The following is a 21,415-nucleotide window of genomic DNA, read 5'->3' as shown; positions in this document are numbered from 1 at the left end:
CTTAGAGCTGCAAGAAAATTCAAGTGCAATATAAAATACCTAAAATTATTTTAACAGCGTTACTTACAGCAAACCGTATGAATTAATCATTTGCTCTGTTTATAAAGAAGCAAACTGAGGGAGGCAGCAGATAGCATAAAACTTCCCAAATACACTTGGCATTTATAGTTGTATTGATGCCAACAGATAAGCAGACCACTAAGAATAATAGGCTCAAAAAGAGCCTTCTACTGTATTCTTCCAGAGACAGATGTGAGGGAAGCCCTGTGCAAGTCCCCGAGGAACACTGCTGAGGTCCAAAACAATTAATTTTGCTAAAATAATTTGTACAGGTCTTTTGGCAATTCTGCACCAGTATTTATCATTCCCCAAAGATAGGGATCTTTACAGAAAGAACAAGAAATCCTCACATAATGGAAGTTTGATTTTTGATCTAGGGAATAGGTGAAATAGGTTTTCAAATTCCAAAAGGAAAAGCAGACCCCCAGACCCACTGCCAAGTGTCACACTCCCCAAACAGAAAGCCCAGTGATTGGGAGCAAACCACAGGATCATTTATTTTCCTCCTTTTCCACTTTAAAAATGAATTTTCTGAATTCGCATTTAGGAGGTTCCAGTGGAGAGGCATAATGCTAAATCGTAAGTGAGAAGGGCAGGGTACTCTGTGAAGAAGGGAAGGAAAGGAACATGCAATTTTGCAGCCCACTCCCAATTGCAAGACTGCAGTAAGGATTGCATCTGTACCACCTTGGACAGTTGACAACAACTTCTCCCAGCTAGATCGCTCCAGATTAAAATATGGCAGTAGATGTTCAGAAGCAGGAATACCTGGAAATACCACCATGGCAGTAAAAAAACAACAGTAACCAAAGCTAACACAAAGAAGGGTCAGTTAACATTTGTATCCTTACTTGGTTTTATTAGCTGCTCCTGTTGGACAGTTCCAGTATCGTCAGAATCAGAAAGCTCCTTTATGAAGTTGGAAGGAAACATGCCAGTCTTCCCATTGAGAACTCCTTCCCACCAACCCTCTTCCACCTGAGCCAAGAAAGAAGACATACATATGGACATTTGCAAGTTTACATCTACATGGGACAATTTGGAATAATTTGAGTAAATCTTTCATTGGTTTTGATAATATATAATACTTAAACTGACAACAGTAACCTATCTCACAGGGTTGTTGTGAGGGGGCAAACACAATAAATCCCACCACAAATTAGAAGTACTATGTAAAAAGGTAACAACTAGCAATTAATTCCATAGTAACCGCACCACAAAATTCTTGCATTTGTTATGATTAGTTTAATTTCCAAATGAGCTGAACTGCTTCTGGGCTGAAATGGAAATTGAATCAATATTTCAACAGAAAGAGTAAAAAATGGCCATGTTATTTCATTTATACTACTGTGGACAATAATTCTTGATGTTATCATTTTTGTTATATGAATGATGCTACCAGACTTGAGTACTCTGAATTGAAGACAAGGAATATGTCAACACAATACAGAAGTTATTTCTATTGGAAAGCCCTGAATGAATTATTTACTAGCCTAACAGCATTAAAAATAAATATGTCACATAAAATGATTTAGTTCCTCCTATGCAAAACTATTCCACATAGAGCAGCAGCTTCCTGCTAGGAAATGACAGTCCCTAAATACCAAATGCCCTTGGGTTATAATGTGACAGCAAGGAATGACTCATTCTTTAGATCAGCTAAGGATATTCTTGACATTTTAATAATTTCCATCCATCAGACATTGTCCATCCACAGAAAAGTGACAGAAGAGGACAGTTTCTGTATGCAAAAGATTAGCCTCTAACATGGGTCCCAAACCCTTCTTTCTAGCAAAAAGAAATGCTTTTTTAATTAAAAAAAACCACAATTATTTGGGAAGCGACTAAGTTAAAAAAGCTTACTGAAAATGTTACAACACTTTGTTTTACTGAGTATTTTCAGTTTGATACAGGTTTAAAAAGAAAATAAAAAGTCAGTTCAGTTTGGAAATGGCTGTGTAATTATCCTTTTTTTAAATAATTGAAAAAATTAATAAGCCTATTGATTCAAAACAGACTACATTGTTGCAAAAATTTCCAAACAGGTAGGTGACTAAAGCTGAAGACACACACACACAGAGAAATATATAAACAAAGAATACTTCTGTAGTGCAATTATTTTGAAGAAATACTAGATTTTGGAAATATCACTTGTTTGTTTTTGTAAGAAACTGAGCAATGGGGGAAGGGGTGGGAAAGAGAAAATAGATCAGAGTTCAGCAACATAATGCCTGTGGGTGCATTGCGTACTTGAGGTCTTCTCCTGGAACCCACAAATCGCCTGAGCCCTACACACACACACACACAAACTGAAATGTACACCAAGCTGAAGGTGAAAGTTGGTGTAGTTCAGGGGTAGGCAAGATCCAGCCCAATTGCCTTCTCAATCCGGCCCATGGACGGTCCAGGAATCAGCGTGTTTTTACATGAGTAGAATGTGTCCTTTTATTTAAAATGCATCTCTGGTTTATTTCTGGGGTCTGCCTGGTGTTTTTACATGAGTAGAATGTATGATTTTATTTAGAATGCATCTCTGGGTTACTTCTGGGGCATAGGAATTTGTTCATATTTCTTTTTCAAAATATAGTCCGGCCCCCCACATGGTCTGAGGGACAGTGGACCGGCCCCCTGCTGAAAAAGTTTGCTAACCCCTGGTTTCACAACCACCGCTCTCAGTCAGCCCATCAAAGATTCCTCCACTGTTGCTTACACATGCAACTCCTTCCAAGTAAACCTATGTGATGCCACATCTTTCTTTTTAATCCTCCTCAAAACCCTTTAAGTCCTGATTCCCTACTGAAACCAAGCCTAAGTAACTGTAACTGAACCGAAAGCATATTCTTCCAGTTACCTGCACCTCCCTCCCTATCTTTCTCCCCACGCAAATTTTAAGGTTGTTGATTTTTTTTTGCTTGTTATTATTCAAAGCGCAGTGCATTTTGAAGGTGCTGTATTAATATGAATAAGAAATGAATATAGGTAAGACATGTAGAGTGTGGTGGAGTCTCCTTCTTTGGAGGTCTTTAAGCAGAGGCTTGACAACCATATGTCAGGAGTGCTCTGATGGTGTTTCCTGCTTGGCATAGATTCTATGATTCTATGTAAACAAACTGTGAAGTGCGACAAGACACAAGGATAGAGGTTATAATGCACTGTAAACTGTACACAACGCTGACTCTGAAATTTAGCAATCCCAAATTGAGCCAGTCTTGCGCCATATTGTATTAAATGGTGCTATTAATTTAAGCCAATAAAAGGTTACAAATGAAAATGCATTATTCATGAAACAGCCTATCTCCTATACGCATACATAGTAAACATCCATCATGAGATTAGCAATCTAGCATAGGATATTGTTCCAACATCAAGCACTGAAGCAATGCTTGCCTTCATAGGAACAAAATAAAAATTGAGGATTCATGTACTGAGCCAAAGATTTCTTGGTTTAACTTCTACTGATTTTATCATGCGTGCTATTTTTTATTCAGCTGAACACATTTAAAATGGTTTGCTGCTTTTTAAGTACCACAATCACATATTTTTCATAGGGTTATGATATCACAGAGTTATTTGGGATTTTATGCACAATATATTCTGTCCAACCACTCCCCTCTTAGATAGCAAAGAATCCCACAGGCCACATAAAATGTCCTACATGTATGCTGACGTTCTTGTCACTGTTACAAGAAAACTGTTACAGACACTGTTACTGAATCTTCCTTGGATTGTCTATATTATTATTATTTAAATTTGTATACTGCCCTTCATCTGAAGATCACAGCAGTTCACGACATAAAAATAAGAACACATGCATCCACTGAACCAACAATGGAGTACTTTTCTAAGCATATGAGTGCTACTTACTTCTCCAACCACCTCTATGATATCTCCAACTTTCAACTCTAGTTCATCTTCATTCTGAGGCATATAACTGAAAGCCACCTGACATCTTCTCCGCCTATTTCGATCACCTACATAAAAAGTTAAAAACATTATTAATTATAACATTTGTGCTTGAACTATCAACTGCACTACAAAGTAGTTAGCTATGCTGCCCTTTCTCAACACACGTCTGAAAATTACAGGAAACCTAGAGCACTACAGGAACAACAAATGCAGTATGTTTACTGAGTATGAGCTTCACAAACTTCAGGGAAAAGGAGACGGGTGAAGATGGGGTAGAGAGAGGAGTGTCCTAGTCACAGCTAGACCTCCCATGAGGCAAGGTGGGGAGGTCGTCTAAGGCAGATTTGGGGTGAAGGAGTACGCTGCTCACCACCCTTGTTTCCCACATAGGTGCATCCTCCCCTCCCCTCTGCCCCACCTCCTCCACTTTTGCTGAAGGTACGCTCTGCCACAGAAGGTAGTGGGTGTGCCTGTGGCAGAAGACAGTGGCGTGATGGCAGCAGGATCTGCCCACAGCAGAGGAGACTGCAGCGGAGGTGGGTTTAGGGAAGAGAGATTGGTTCAGTCGCACTGGGCATGGAGCCATAGGGACTCTGCAGGCGACGCTGTATCTACCGTGTTGAATGGAAGGCGAGAGGGGCCAAATTTTGATGTCCCACAGGGTGCAGCTGAAATTTGAGAAACCAAGGTCCACCACAACTTCAGCAGGTGGAGGGGGAAGTTGCTCTAAGCGACCATAGCGCCATCTCCCTCCAACTTACAGAATGTGACTAAATGCAATGTGGAGCAAAAACCTACAAATGGTTCCAAGCTGAAGACTGTTGCCTTCTATGATTTGGAAGGTGACAGAGTGCTGACACACTCATCTCTACAGTACATTCTACACTCATTTTCATGTGTCTACTTTCCTTTTTTGGAATTTCTGAAAAGGGCTGTGGTTATCTTAATTTCACTAAGAAAGCTATACTCTACTGCCTCCTTGCCCAAGATTTTCAACTCTAAAAAAGTTAGTGACTTTTGTAAAAGAAACAAATGTCATTTTAACTACTAGGTTTTATGAAAGCATCCATTCAATTATGCGAAATAGCCTGCTTCTCTACGCCACTTGCAAGTACACACTTTTTATTGAACCTTCTATTTTATTTAACCTCCTATTCAAATTAGTTATTCTCTTAGTGAACAAAATTATTTTTCGTTGAATTATAGAGCAAGTTCCTCCTCAGCTAGAAGTGTGTAGGTCACACGCATGTGGGGCTCTAATTGCCACCTAACCTATGACATTTCTGAAAGAGCTCTCTGAATAAAAGCTAACAACAGTTACTGACGCAGCGGCACAGGTCAGCTCAGCATGTCAGTTTATACCGCTAACCATTCTGAAGAAAACACTCACCAGGAAGAACTCTCAATTGCACTCCTCATGTTAAATTCTTATTATTACTTTTGATGGCAGCAGAACAATTGCTACAATCAAAAGGTAACCCTACCATACAAAAGGGGTATTCTTTATACTGCTTTGTTATTTGATGATTAACCCAACTCTTTGAACTGTGCCAGCAAAAGCAAGCCATGGAAGAAGTGACACAAAAGTCCAGGTATAAAAATCACTGGCTTAATATTATTAGCCAGGTCAGGTATTCAAAAAGGTGTGAGAAATACGAGTATTAACCTGTCCTTTTTATATGGCCCTGTAGTAAATATTTGAGGGTGGTACAAGCAACATCCACACTGCCGGGGTTCCAGAATGCTGACAAAAACAAATTTGATGCATTTTGGTGCAAAGACCCATTTCTACCCACAACAAAGAAGGGAGGGAGGAGAGAGAGCGGGGGGGGGGAGGGGAGATAGAAGTGAATAGCAAGGATTGTCCCTCTGTGATCCGCCCATTGAGAATCAACAGAGACCTGATATTGGTGAGTTCAGCCTTAGCATTAGGGATGAAAGAGGAATTAGTTTGGTCTGCTTTTCAAAGCTGACGGGCCTGACACTTCTGAACCAGCTTGTGGACTGGAACACAACAACAACAACAACAACAACAACAACAACAATAATCTTTATGAAAAAAGATGTGCACAAATACAGGGTGAGTCTTTTAAAAGAGGCCCCGTGGATACAGAGCACACATGTTAAAAGTCTCATCCTGTATTACAGATGAATTCATTGGAAAGTACTGAGAAGTGTGTAGATTAGAAACTACTTATTTTACATAGAAAAACATGTACAGAATGCTTACAAGATAAATGCCGACTTTTTATGTGCTCTTTCAACATTAAAATGGGATGGAACAGACCTATCATTGAGTACCATTAAGGCTAAAGCGGGACATAAATAGCTGTTCAGTCCATCCCTTCTTTATGTTCATGTGCTGCTTATGTAGGCTAATGCCAAACTTCGTTGTGCAATTTGGCTGGCTGCCTGTTGACAGAACTGGAAAGAAATGTTACCAAGCCTGCAGATCAGTGGTGCTTTTGCTGATCGCTAGAGATGTCAGCAGGGCATTTAGCCAGAGAGGACAGTGGGTGGGTGAGGGTGATCTCATTGCAAGCCCTGATGTGGGGTCTCTTAAGGGCCTCAGGAGTTTGGAGATAAAGATCTGTTCATTGAGAGCTGGCTACCAGATGCATCCGCACAATTGTGACTCTCGACAGCATAGAGGACTTTGCATCATCATCTGCCATAAAGCCATTCTTCCTCTCAGGTTTATGCAGCAGGCTTATTTAAGGAGCAATATTTATACAAAAATGATATAAGCAGTACATAAATGTTGTGGAATATTTTCAAATCAGTTTGGTGTGTTCCAAGACTATCTCCCCTTTACTCCCTGTTGTGGAAACGAATATGTTTGTTCAGATTTGGTCTAATGTTTTCTTTATTGCTATTAACAAATAATTGGATCTCATAACATTCATTCAAATCACATTTCTTTTAATTTATTTAAATTAACATAATGTAAATCATATTAAATATTCTAATCTTAAAATGTTATATATTTAGCAAACCTGTAAAATGTTACATTTTATCCTACAATAGTAATCATTTCCCCATGCATACTGAAATATTCAAAGCAAATCAAAATGTGTTTTAAGAACACTGTTCAAAATATGTAAGTAATTTAATTCTATTACTTCTGCACTATGCTAGTAGGTCTCCTTGGAAACTAGACCTTGTCTCTATAAGCTGTATATTTGAAGAGCTGGTTTCGCTTCCAGCAAAGAGAATTTGCATAGATACCAAAATGAGTCAAACACAGTTAAAAATATATATGATGAAAACACTTATTGGAAGGGCATGATAAATCAATTTAATTAGTATTTTAATTTTTTTAGTCCTAAGTAGTTATCCCTGAACATTTAAATTTCCACACTGTATTTGAAGTAGGGGTGTAAATTTAAGGGGTAGATCAATCAAGCCAAAGTTTTAGTTGGTTCATTAATGTGAGGCAGTTTTAATCAATGGGGCTTTAATCTGCTCCTGTCTCAAACAATGGAAAAAAGTATACATTAAAATAGTAACCTTCCTTCTGAGAATTCGGAAATCATCAAATAGCTAAATATTTCATCTCTTTTACAGAAATTAATACACGTATTTGGGGGTAAGGCAACTGTTTTATGATCCTATTTTACATACCAAAAGAAACCTTATGAAGTTCCCATTCTTTAAATTGGTTCTCATGAATTCTCCCATGTCATTGTATAAAGTGTTGCAAAGCCCCAGATATAGGCAGTGAGTATTTTTTCTTTTCCAATATTTAGCACAGGTTATTCGTGGTTGCTAAAATAATATAGACAAGTAATACCTGCTTATTTGTTCATAGTACATAAATTTATTTTAGGAACTGTGGAAGGATCAGTGTTTTTGAAATGGTTTAACCTATTAAGGTTTTGGTAACATGCAAATGTACTTATAATCTAACTAACTGAGAAGCTTCGGAATCAATCCCTACAGAGAAATAGCTCTGGAAAATTTACTAATTTTTCCAAGGGGGGGGGAAATGCTAAAATGCTATTTTCCAAAAATCTAACTAGAGTTCAAACTAAGGTTTTCATGACTCTGCCTCCAAAGGAATCGTGCCTAAACATACAGCCTTCTGTTATGTTTTTTAGGTAATTAGATTTGCTAATAATATGTAGGTCAGCCTTGCTACTAATTCCTGAAATGGGAGTTTGCCTGGCCCATCATATTCTTCCTAATCTCCCTCCTTCTTTATCACCAACTCCAATAGATGTGGGAGCCCAAGAGCAGCAGGGGAAACCATTTCTTTTCCACTGGAGTGACAGGCTATACACATGGCTCTGTCTTCATAATGTCTTATGGGAGAAGGGATACTGAATTGCTTGTGCACAGTGGGAGCATGTCACAGCTCTCTTTTCTGATGCATATACAACTGGCTCAGCGCTGCCTTTAGGCAGTGGGGTTGGGCTCAATTGTCCTTTGGGACCATTCCAGCAATTTCATTCTATGAATAAAACAACACCCTTTGCCTCTTGATTTATAGTCTTACACACCCAATGCATTTCCTGCCTGCCAAGCTTGACTTTTTTTTTCTCGCGGTACATAATCATTTCAAGTAAAAGGTTTCAAGATTATGTATTTGTTATCTTCCAATTACATTGTCATGTATTTTTCACGCCACATTGCAAGTTATCTGCTGCGCAGTGACACTACAGCCTGGCCTACAGATGCTTCAGGATGAGCAGCAGAAGCACAACAGAAAAACGCCTAAAATTTTGACATCTGCTGGCATCATTCACATGCTTTTAGGCATATGAATCTGTAATCATTAATTCTTGGATGTCACTGTTAGAGTCTACTTTAGTTTGCCATTCAGAAAAATTCTCAAGACACCAACAAAAATGAGTCTATAAGGTCACCTGTTACATTTCTTTATCTCATCTTTTACAACTCGAAGAACTGTTACACCATTTTGTGTCAAAAGTAAAAGTTGGAAAGACCAGTTGGAGAGAGGTGTTGTTCTTCTTGTGTAAGCTTAATGGTTTAATTAAAGGTAAAGGGACCCCTGACCATTAGGTCCAGTCGTGGCCGACTCTGGGGTTGCGGCGCTCATCTCGCTTTACTGGCTGAGGGAGCCGGCACACAGCTTCCAGGTCATGTGGCCAGCATGACTAAGCCGCTTCTGGCGAACCAGAGCAGCGCACAGAAACACCGTTTACCTTCCTGCTGGAGCGGTACCTATTTATCTACTTGCACTTTGACATGCTTTCGAACTGCTAGGTTGGCAGGAGCAGGGACTGAGCAACGGGAGCTCACCCCATCGCAGCGATTTCAACCGCCAACCTTCTGATCGGCAGGTTCTAGGCTCTGTGGTTTAACCCACAGCGCCACCCTAATGATTTAATTACATGTACATTAAAAAGTAATGTGATACAGGTGACAATCATTTTAGGCATGTCCAAATGACGTGCAACAGCCAACATGCGGGTCCTTTTGGAAACCGAAGATGGCGTAATGAGGGAGGAGTGGGGCGTAATGGGGTAGGGCACGCTTATACACTCCGCCGATGCGTGCAGGGGTCAGGTACGGAACCCCCGCGCAAAATGGCCACCACCTGTATAAGTTATCCACATATCTCTCCCTCCCCCCACACAGAAAATTCTGTGGGAATCCAGAAAAATGTTCTTTGTGGGCGGAAATGGCAGGTTTCAAATATTTGAAGAAGATAGATGGAGACTACAGAAACTGTAAAGAAAAACACAGTACAGTGGTATTTCAGGTTACATACACTTCAGGTTACATACGCTTCAGGTTACAGACTCCGCTAACCCAGAAATAGTGCTTCAGGTTAAGAACTTTGCTTCAGGATGAGAACAGAAATCGTGTTCCGGCGGCACGGCGGCAGCAGGAGGCCCCATTAGCTAAAGTGGTGCTTCAGGTTAAGTACAGTTTCAGGTTAAATACGGACCTCCGGAACGAATTAAGTACTTAACCCGAGGTACCACTGTATCAAACTAGGTGACTTTGAAATGTATTAATAAATAAAAATAAATCTAAGTACCATTATGCAATCCAATCAAAAAAAGTAATTCTTACTTAAATGAAGTGCACTATTAAACTTTTCTTAACAGTGCAATTGCAGAGCTTTGACAGAAATTCATATCTATTTAAAAATTCACCCGTTATAACCCTAGATATCAGTATTTGCTACAAAGATTTATAAAATGCATGCAAGTCTTTAAGTAATTCACCAGCTTATTTTAGAAAGCAGCTGTAGAAAAACATTGTCACCAGATAACACACTTCAGCACTGTACTGTCTCCAAAGGAGAGACATGAATTTCTTAGCCCAAAAAAAATCTACATAAATAATCTATGAGTTCAATCAGGATCCAACTGCTATTCTAGTTTTTATCTCTGTCAAAGAATAACATGTGCTTAATGTATTATACTACAATGAAGATATCATTAATTACCATGGCAGACACTGACAGACCCAGACAAATGTATAGTATAAATCATCTCTGTCTAGGTCAGTAATTGAGAACTCAACCAATTGTGGCATTTGGATAAAAACTGCAGCTCTTAGAAGCTTGTCATGGGCACACCAGTCAGGAAGCTTTATTATCAAGAACTTTAGTATCTCTCTCAGACAAGAAAGTAACAGCAGCCTCCTAACTCCACCCAGACACAACTAAGTCTAGTGCTACCCGAGGACATAACTATATACAGTCATAACTTAGTTTTCGAACAGAATGCGTTCCAGAAGTCCGTTCGACTTCTGAAACATTCGAAAACAAAGGTGTGACTTCCGATTGGCTGCAGGAGCGTCCTGCAGCCAATCAGAAGTTGCAGAAGACATGCCAGACGTTCAGCTTCCGAAGCAGTTCACAAACTGGAACACCTACTTCCAGGTTTGCGACGTTCGAGTTCTGAGTTGTTCGTGAACTAAGCTGTTCGAAAACCAAGGTGCGACTGTAATGAGACTGTCCTCAGATAGTTCTTTTTTTTTTTTTTACAACTCTTATTATTCAGTTGAGACAAGGCAAAAGTTGGGCCTATGGGCAGATGTCCTTCAAGTCTAATCCTCCCTCTTTGATCACAGACTAGAAGTTGAAAAGACCAAAAAACAGACATGCTCCAAAACCTATTCACTCCTCAGAGGCCATGTGAGGAGGGGCATGGGTGCAACAAAGCCCTGCCTTTTGTGATGACTTGGAGGAAGGTTTCGCTAAAATTGGGAAGGAACACAGTACAGTGGTACCTCGGGTTAAGAACTTAATTCGTTCTGGAGGTCTGTTCTTAACCTGAAACTGTTCTTAACCTGAGGTACCACTTTAGCTAATGGGGCCTCCCTCTGCCGCCGCGTGATTTCTGTTCTTATTCTGAAGCAAAGTTCTTAACCCGAGGCACTATTTCTGGGTTAGTGGAGCCTGTAACCTGAAGCATCTGTAACCCAAGGTACCACTGTATTGGGCTTACAGCCTCACTTTCCCCTACCCCCTCTTGCAATGTCTGAATGTTTCCATGTAGGAGTGAAAACTGCTCAGACACTCAATTAATGCAAACCAAACACTATACAATGAAGCAAGTGAACCTACTAACCTTATCATTGCAGCAATGGGAAATAAAGAAATAATGATGTTGTGGCCAAGAGCTAAGGAATCTTAAAATAGTTCCATCATGCAAAAGAACTCTGGACTATTTGAGCAGCAGCTTTGCATATCACAGGGCAAAATAGCTTTTGAAACTGAGGGGTTACAATGATAATTAATAGTCTGCTGTTCAAAATCAATAGTTCCTTGGGTATGCATATACCCTCTTTAGATCCTATTCAGTATCTGCAGATATATATCTATAAGGAGTATCTATAAGATGACCTATAGAATTAAGAGTCAGGAGAAAGGCATTTTGTTGTATAACTAAACTACATTTGTAGCCTACAGAAGTGCTAGTTTAATGCCATTCGCTTCAGTTAGCACATACTCCCACATGAACAATAAAATTCTCATTAGATTACCAAGCACCTAAGTGATTCCGAACTGCTTAAATAAAATATTCTCTTTAGTACTGTGGGGGTGGGCAGAGAAAACTGTATCTCCCCCCGCCCTTACCCCTTACTCAATGAACTAAGAATATGGTTAAATACTTAATTAAAAGTTAACCCCAAATCACTTAAACAGATCAACAGATAATCTTTTTTTGTTGTGCAAGGGATATAAATAAATGAAAGCCTGTTATTAGTATATTTTTAAAAATCTCAAAAACATTTTCAGTTCAAGACTGTAGACTATTTCATAGGGATACAATAGCAAGTTATTTATATTGCCTTCATCCTTAGCAACACATAACAGCAGTTGTTTAACATCTCATTTTTTAAAGGAACAGCTGATTTATCTCAAATGGAGTTTGAGAGAGCATGACTAATATCTAGATACAAAATTGAATATCTTTATATGCATTCTAATCATCAAAGAAAATACAGGCAATGACCAATTAATGGGCTTCTGAAAGATGAATATGTGTGCCGAACCCAGAGGTGACTGAAAATGTCACCAAGCATGTTACAAAAAGGGCAATATGTCTAACAGATTATGTCCAGCTTAGACTCCATTAATTTTTGGAACAAAAAAGTTAATGAAAATATTATATATCTATATCTATATCTATATCTATATATATCCCCTTAGGATTCTTTTGCTTTAATATAAGTGAGCAATTATTAACTTTTTCTGTTAAACAGGATAAAGTAAGATATTGACTAAAAATACAGGACAAAAGTATGTCATTTATGAACATATTTTTTGTTTCGTTTTAAAGAATGAATTCTAAAAATATAGCATTCCAAAATGAATTGTTCTTCAACTGTTCAACGAATTGTTTTTCAGTCATGCATTTCCTTATTTGTTTCCCATGATACTCAGGTACCTTTAGGGGCCTCTAACAAGAGGAGAAAAATGCGTTCTTTGGGATATAGCCAACTAAGTTATATTCAAAGTAGACCCTTGCAAATTAATGCACCTTAGTAAATCATGTCCATACAATCTGATAGGTCTGCTCTGAGTATGACTAATATTGGATACAGCCTTTTGACTCCACTAGGAATATTTTCATTCCTAAAAGTAGCAAACATTTTGGTATATGGATTAAAGGAAAAAACCTTTGTGTTTTTTTCAGAAGACTGAAGAGGCAAACTTCCTGTTTCTATTTAGTGATATCTCACTATTTCTTTCCTCACAAACTATCATTTAAAGTATTCCACTTTTTGTAGAAGATATAAATGCTCTGAAGGTTTTCTGTTTCAGCAATACAGATGATTTAGTTATGTTGATTTTATATTTATTTTTAATGATAATGGTTGTATGTATATTTGTTTTTTACTGATGTGTGACTTTTAGTCATGTTTTAAATACAATTTTATTTGAATACCACTTGGAGAATTTTTTGACTGAGCAGTTTAATTTTCCCCCTAAAAATATATATGAAGGTGTTATCCATAAAGAACAAAGCCTAGAACAGACAAGCTATCTGCGCAAATTCATATATAAGCAGAGTACTGCATTGTATTTGGCATCAAGATAAATGAATCATTATGACACAACATTGGGCTTTGTAAACCAATATAGCAGTGATTTCATTATGTTATTGAACATCTGCCACTTAAAATTAACCATGAGGGAAGCAAATGGTTATGGAATACCTCAGGGCCATACAGAAATGAGGCTATCCCTAAAAACAAAGAAGAGGTGTGGGATTATCTGCATTGTCACCTTTTATCCAAACAAGCTGCTTGGTGTAACATGCTGTAGTATACACTAACACAGTAAAATGTGCACATCCTCAACTCAGATAACTTGCATGCATTTAAATCTAGAGAAAGTTTCCAAATGACTTTAGAAAATCCTGGAAGTCTCATTCATACTTAAACTATCTTATTCTTCAGAACAGAGAAAGATAACTGTTACAACCGGTGTTTTTCCCCCAGGGGGTACTCAAGGGCACGCAGTACCAGCATTGTTGTTGTTGTTAAAAAGTGTGGCACTTACTGTACCAACATCATGGTGACTACCAGCATGCATTTTTCTAGATAAAAGCACTTGTTACAACTATTGTTCATAGAAAAGGAACAGCTTATTAGGAACTGGAATCAAAACATTTGCACAATAATATATGATCATACACTCAAGCTGGTTCAGAGAAAATGCTAAGCCAAACTATGGCTTAATATGAATGTGTGAGCATGAAGGGCCCCAGAGAGGTTGACATAGCCCCTCTTCACATCTTACCACAAACCTTTCCAGTAAAAAGACATATTGACTTGCTGTTCTAACCTGCATTCTCCATGATGCTCACTATACAGGAGAGAGAGAAAAAAATACTGTTCTAATTATTGTACATGGTCTACCACAAGGGGGCAGCCACTGTAAAGGAGGAGGCCACATGACAATCCCCTAGCTCAGAGTTAGAATCAGCTTCACAGCTTAGATACATAGACAAAAAGGGAGGGAAGCATATGTTGCCCAAGGGAAAAATGGTGGCTCCATCATAATTATTAAAAAAATACTGAATTGGTATGCTGCATATCATAAACCTGTACATTCCATTTTCTGAATAAATACATTTTTTTATCGCAAGTACATAAGATCAAATATATTACATGACTGAACACAATGCATTTGCCATTAATGGAGTAATCACCAATTGCTTCATGGGTTAGAAGGAAAGCATAATTTGGCTGTAGTGAAGACGTGATGACATAAAACCAATTAAGAGTCACTTATTTTATTACTTAAAAAGGAAATACCAGTTGCGCTCTCTCTCTCTTGTTTAGATTGTGGATGCCATTTAAATGCTTTCATAAACAAATGCCCTGAATTTTTATAATGCATCCTAGAAATATGGGTTTAGGATTTTTAAAAAGTCAAACAGCAAAAGCCCAAATCTAAACAATATACAGGAATGTAACGGAAATGTCTCAATTTCTTTGGAACCTGTCTATAATGGTTGTTTTCTCCGCTCCCCCCCTCCCCCCCCCAAACCTATACATGTTTTATCAAATACATTGTCCCATATCAGCCTTTCCTCCCTTCTGTCCCAGATACTGGAATCCATTTTCACCTACCGTCTTTGGCTATAAATGGTTTCCCGTGTGTGTGCATTTATTCCCTCAGTTGGTTCTCTCTGACAAGCACCTTCCAGCCCACTGTCTCTTTCCACTGTAAACTACATGGCTGGCTGCGCCATGAATGGGCCGTTGAATTGACTTTTAGTTTCTTAGGCTAGTATGCATCTAAACAGTTCCAATAGCCCAGGCTATTTTTCCTGCTCCCCCTCCTCTCCCCACATGCCACCTAAATGTTCCCCAGGACATATTTAGGGGATGCACAAGCAGAGGAGAGGGAAGTTCTGTTGCCACAGACAAAAGTACTTGAGCTGGAGGAACTTCTTGGCTGGATAGCACCCTTAGTGTCCTGACACAGACATTTCAAGTTTAATCTCATCTCTCATGCAACATTCACACTGGCCACAAGTCTGGTAAGAGAAAGTGATACACTTCTCCTTAACAGTTTCCTCATTGCAACTCATTACAGGAACAGAATGTAACTTGTCAGCTCTACAAAGATGAGATTGTTGATCTGTGTCTCTGGCTCTCATTCTCATTGCCATCATTTTATGCCTATAAATTACAAAACAGGCAGAGCAGATGCTCCAGAGTACTGATGCAAGTGGCCTACCCTTGGGTTTAAAACTGGAAATGAAATTCCAAAAACTTTTCAAACTTCTCTCTCTGTGTTCAGCATTGAAACACATTAACAGAAATCAAACCAAAGAATCATGGCCGTGTCAGGTGTGTAGCATTCTTTAAATTCCTCCAAGAATGAAAAGACCTGCAAATGACCTGGCTGCTCCTTCAGCCTGAAGATCAATAAAATTGAAAAAGAGGGCCAGAGCTATCAGCTTTACATTAATTTGAATACAGAGGAGAGATAAGTGGGACATCATTTTGAGTCTTATCTGCTAGACTCTAGAGAGGTGATTAAGGTTAAAGAGTGTCCTATATATTTTTTACTAATAAATGATGCAAAGAGGAAGCTGAAGCCCAAGTTAGGAAGAGGTGGTAAGGGAACATCTAGCTACTTTGCATAAATTCAAATCTCCAGTGCCTTATGAACTTGATGGATCAGGGAAATGCTGAGGGACATAATGTATCTTGATTTCAGTAAGGCTGTTGACAATGTCCCCCATGATATTCCTGCAGAGAAGCTGGCAAATGTAGACTGGACGAGATAAGTGTTAGGTTGATTTGAAGTTGCTTGACCTGCCAAACCCAAATAGTGCTCACTAATGGTCCCTCGTCATTCTTGAAAAAAGTGACAAGTGGGGTGCTGTAGGGTTTTGTCCTGGGTCCGTTGTTGTTCAACATCTTTATAAATAACTTGGATTAAGGAATTGAGGGTATGCTCATCAAATTTGCAGATGACATCAAATTGGGAGGGGTGGCCAATGCCACTTAAGACAGAATCAGGATTCATGCTTAATGTTAAGAGACAGGAGAACCGGGCAAAAACCAACAAAATGAATTACAATGGGGACAGCTGTAAGGTTCTACACTTAGGCAGGAAGAACCAGCTGCACAGATAAGATAGGGGACACCTGGCTAGCCAGCAGTATGTAAGAAAAAGACCTAGGGGTCTTACTAGACCACAAGATTAACACAAGTCAACAGTATGGTGCTGCACCAACAGAAGTATAGTGTCCCAAGCAAACTTCCATATACAGCTGGCACAGACCAGAAATGGGAATGATGAGTCAATCCTTAAAACAGTCTGGGTCCAAACTATCAGGACCCCATGTTGAAGTTGCAAGGAGTCAGGAGGCTCGACCCATCGTTTTTTAAAAGCACCTTTGATACCATGCTACATTTCATTTCCTCATCATTTTTCTACCTTGTACAAGTCTTAGTACAATGATTTAGAATAGTCAATTTTCCTGTTTATCCAGCTTTCATTTGCTTTCTGACATACTGTGACATTTAAAAATCTCTTACATAAAAGTGAACTTGCAGGAGACATTAAAAATTAAATGGTTAGTACAAGCCCAGGCATACCAAAACACTATTAAAAATTGCTAGGATTTAAAAGTTGTAACAGGATGTACTTCCTTTCCATTTTAGTGCCCCAGATAACAGAGGCCCAGCTGCCACAGACCATATGGAGCCTTCTATTACTTGCACAAGCGTAACCCAAAAAACCCAATGCCAAGTCTTTTAGAACACCGAAAAGATAATGCAAAATTTCCACAGGCAAAATGTATCAGAATCTTTGGTTTTCAGGGCATATATTCTAGTACTGTACATCTTCATCAAACATCTCATATCACATGGTTTAGGGGTTTTTTTGGTTTTCTTTTCCCCCAACACGATTCTCCTACCTGGGACCTTATATAGGTAACTAATAAGACTTCTAAGTACTGTCTTGTTCTTTCTAATCTGCCATAGATCACCTACTTATCTGCAATACTTTATGGATTTTATCCCCTTGTCTAACTAAATCCAATCATATTCTGCAACAGAGGTGTTTTTTTTGTGGGGGGAGGGACTTTCGCTTAATGCTATGTTTAATTCCTCTCATTATATAATATTCTATCTACTATATATTCTGGGAAGTTGTTTGCTTGCTAGGTGTTTGATAAGATATAAGCAAATTTTGCATGATGGTTCCGGAGTTTCATGATCAGGTTTTCATCTAAGTTAGGATACAACTGGATGCCATTTTGAATCAAGATGGTGGACTGAACCTTTCTGAATGCATTGATCCTTAGAATTCCTGAGCAATGCCGGGTATGATGCTGCTAGTTGCTTACGTATATAGGATGATTGTTGGTTTCACAGACTGCCTGGATTCAGTCCTTTGGGTTGAGTTTCCTTTGATTGGTGGCTCAATAGCCTAATACAGTGGTATATCAGGTTACAGAGGCTTCAGGTTACAGACTCCGCTAACCCAGAAATAGTACCTCAGTTTAAGAACTTTGCTTCAGGATAAGAACAGAAATCGCACGGCGGTGGCACAGTGGCAGGCCCCATTAGCTAAAGTGGTACCTCAGGTTAAGAACAGTTTCAGGTTAAGAACGGACCTCCAGAACGAATTAAGTTCTTAACCCGAGGTACCACTGTACTGGTTTCTGGTAAGTTTTTTTCCCTTAGTTTCCAGGAAGATTTTGACACAAACAGGCAGTTTGTGCCATGAATAGCACATTTCAAAGTTTCATAGTCACCAAGGACTTGGCTTTGAGATAAGAAACAGAAGCTGGTAAGCCTCCAAGGTAAAAAATACAACATTTGTTCTTGAAATAAAAATCCTTGAATGATTCCACACTCTCTGGAGAGCATAACTGGCAAGGCAACCCAATGACACAACTATGTCAAAATTACATGTTTCCTTTCAAGCAATCAAAACATATTCTATTTAGCAGGATCAAGTTTTTAAGCTGTTGCATGGACCTAACTATATTCGAGAATATCCTGTTTATTTCATCATACTACGATGCAAGAAAAGGAAGGGGAAAACTGGTACTGAGATAATAAACTCAGCACGTTTCCAAAACATATATATATATGGATAATATATGTGGGTAATGTAAAATGTATATAACCAGCATTGCCTACTTTGCACAATTAACTACCGAAGCATTTACTGTGCTTTTCTATATAGCTATAAACAGTCACTCGCCAATTATGAACTTAGTATGGTGTGGTAAGTTGGTTATTTGAGCTGTTCTGTGCAAAAGAGCTGTTTTAGAAAAAAAATACTGTAAATGTGCCTTCAGCAACAACCAATGGAGAAAGGCACACTGCATCCTTTGAGCTGACAGAAGCAACACACATAAAGAAACCTGGCCACGCAATGTGCTTCAGCACATCCACAGTTGGATAGCATGCACTTTTATATTGGATTTTCTTTCCTTATTGGATTATCTGCAAATTGGAAAAGGCTGAATTGGGGGGGGGGGGGGAGTGCAAGCTGCCACTTGGAGAAGGAAGATGTGTAGATACCACCAAAATGAAATGAAAAGAAAGACACAAGTAGCTTCAGAAGGGCACTAAACTCTGGTGTTGACAAGCCCTATGTTGCCATGAATCTACCTATAACGAGCTGCTTCTTGTTAAAATAATTGCACTCAATAATGAAGCTCTTTGGTTAAAGAAACACAAGTAATTCTGTACTTGATAAGAGAGTGATATCCTCAGATGGGAAGACACAGTGACGTGGATGTTTGAATTGGCTTTCATAAACCTGTTTGCCCATCTGATAACTTTTTCTACCCTTAATGTATACACATTTGTCCAGTGTATAATTTTATGGTTGGAAACATTCCAAATACCGTTTACCCTGGAGCTTTTACCGTAATTTAAAATATATTACCTTTTTTGGAGGCTCTAATAATTGTCTCAGACAACAGTAAAGGACTTCCATTGGAAACTTCATGTATAGACTTTTCTGGTACTTTGATGACAGGACCTTCCTTCTTTGCTTCTTTTTTTATTTCCTGTATAAGAAACAGAAACAAACAAAGAAAGAGGGAAGAACTATTTAGAATGTTTAGGTATGAACTCTGAACCTAGGCCCCAGAGCATTACAAAACAAGGCAATGACAGACTAAAAGTAACACAAGTTAACAACAATATAAGTTAAACTCCAACCCAAATTAGTTTAACTGAAACAGTTTAATTTAAAATGCTGATTTTTTCTTTAAAAAGCATTTCCTTTTTAAAAAGGAAAAAAAATATTATTCAACAAATAATAAAAAGAAACATTAAAATGCAATAAAGCAAGGTGAAAACCATTTATGCAAATACTAATAAAATTATGTAAAATCTAAATGAATGAGTAACTGCAAGTAATACAAGACAAAACAGGAAGAGGGCAGATTAGGGAAGGCTGCATTATCCCATGGACCGCTGACTATCACACTTATACAGCCCAGTTTTTAAAAACTTGTAGAAGCACCCAAAACAAACAGAAAGCTGCCTTTGCAATGAAACTTAACAACTTCAAGGTTCAAAGTCTGTCTGCAGATTTACTACATATGCACGCCAGAAATGGTCTTATAAAAGCTGGAACAACTCAGTTTGGGGAAAGATTGATATTTGTGTGTTATAACAAAAAAACAACCCCAAACCTGTTCCTGGTTGGTAGGCAGAAGGTGTAGAAGCCCATGAATAAACTATGGATATTTTCTTAAAATATTTCTACCCTGTTCCCAAGGCCACCCTTCATTGATTTATTTGTGCCCTCAAATTGTGTCCCACCTCGCAAAGCTATGACTGCAGCTAAATTAGACTTTCCCTGCTCATGGTAATTTTCTGGTATACCTCCGGTTGGTTACGCAATACACTATAAATGAAAGCAATGAAACATGCTATGCCGTCAAGAATCTGAAACTTCACTGTTGGTAGATTCCGACCAGATTATAGATTGTGAGCAATGAACATGAAGTTTAATGTTCTACTTAAGAGTGCTATTCCTAAAACTTTACTTGCCTTTGACACTGAAAGTTCCAAAATCACAAAACTGATTATAATATTTTTATTATAGCCTTGACCTATGAGGCAACACTTATTGCTCTGAAAGCAGAAATAAGAGACCTCAATAAACAGAGCTCTAAAATCCGTTCCAATGGACTCTTGGTCAATGGAAAATGGTATTTTCCTATGAGCACATAGCAATTCTGTGGACAAGGCAGGGGCCTTTCTCCAACAATACTTAAGTTTTTCCTGGAGACATTTTCAGCTAGAGAAAACCCTCAAAACTGTACAGGGTAGTCTAAATGTGAAAGCTAGGTTCCTAAATTATCCCTGTCTCCAAAATTCTGACAAACTGACCTGAAATCTCCAAATTTAACAAGCTTTAGGTATGTACATAGTACAGATTCGAAATTTCAGAAGTGTAATCTTGAAGTTTAATGAGTAATGAATTAATTTTATAGATTAACTGCTTGACAATGGTAAATGGTAAATGGTAAACTAACCTCTTCTGAAAGTGGTAGATAGCTTACAGGGTGGGATAAACAAGAGAAGACTAGCAATTTTGTTAAATAATTATTTCTAACAATCATGGATTGTTTTCAGAATTTATTCCAGGGCATTCAAAAGCAGAATACCTATTTTTAGCCACTGTGTCTAAAGACACAACTTCCCTTCTATAAAATTTTTTCCTCTTCTTCGGACTGGAAACTCAGCACCCTGATGATCAAATTAATCTGCTACAGAGGGAAAGCAAAAAACAAACCCAACAACCATTAATAAGGAAATAACCGGGGGGAGGTGGAGGATTCAGAGTTACCGGTAATAAAACCTTAAACCAAACTATCAACATGTTATTTTCTTTTCTGATCTTTGTCTAAATGTTCTGTTAGTCTTGTGTAGATTATTAATCTATTATTCCCAACACCAGTTCAAAATCTGTATTTATATCTTTTACATATACATAAATAAATAAATG

General features: G+C 38.4%; 1 protein-coding gene across 8 annotated transcripts in view; it reads right to left on the bottom strand.

Moving 5' to 3' along the window:
- Positions 1-21,415, bottom strand: part of SH3KBP1 (SH3 domain containing kinase binding protein 1) — a 134,597-nt gene that overhangs the window by 62,868 nt on the left and 50,314 nt on the right. For all 8 annotated transcript variants that reach the window (XM_083439448.1, XM_083439451.1, XM_083439452.1 and 5 more), the window contains 3 exons: positions 19,337-19,460; positions 3,925-4,031; positions 912-1,038 (listed from right to left, as the gene is read on the bottom strand). In XM_083439448.1, the coding sequence (XP_083295574.1) occupies positions 912-1,038; positions 3,925-4,031; positions 19,337-19,460 (358 nt within the window). The remainder of the gene's footprint in view (positions 1-911; positions 1,039-3,924; positions 4,032-19,336; positions 19,461-21,415) is intronic.

Source organism: Podarcis tiliguerta, assembly GCF_965153285.1.
Source record: "Podarcis tiliguerta genome assembly, chromosome: 4".
In the NCBI taxonomy this organism is placed as follows: Eukaryota; Metazoa; Chordata; class Lepidosauria; order Squamata; family Lacertidae; genus Podarcis; species Podarcis tiliguerta.
The sequence above is the reverse complement of the archived record's forward strand: the minus strand, read 5'-3'. Positions and strand labels throughout refer to the sequence as shown.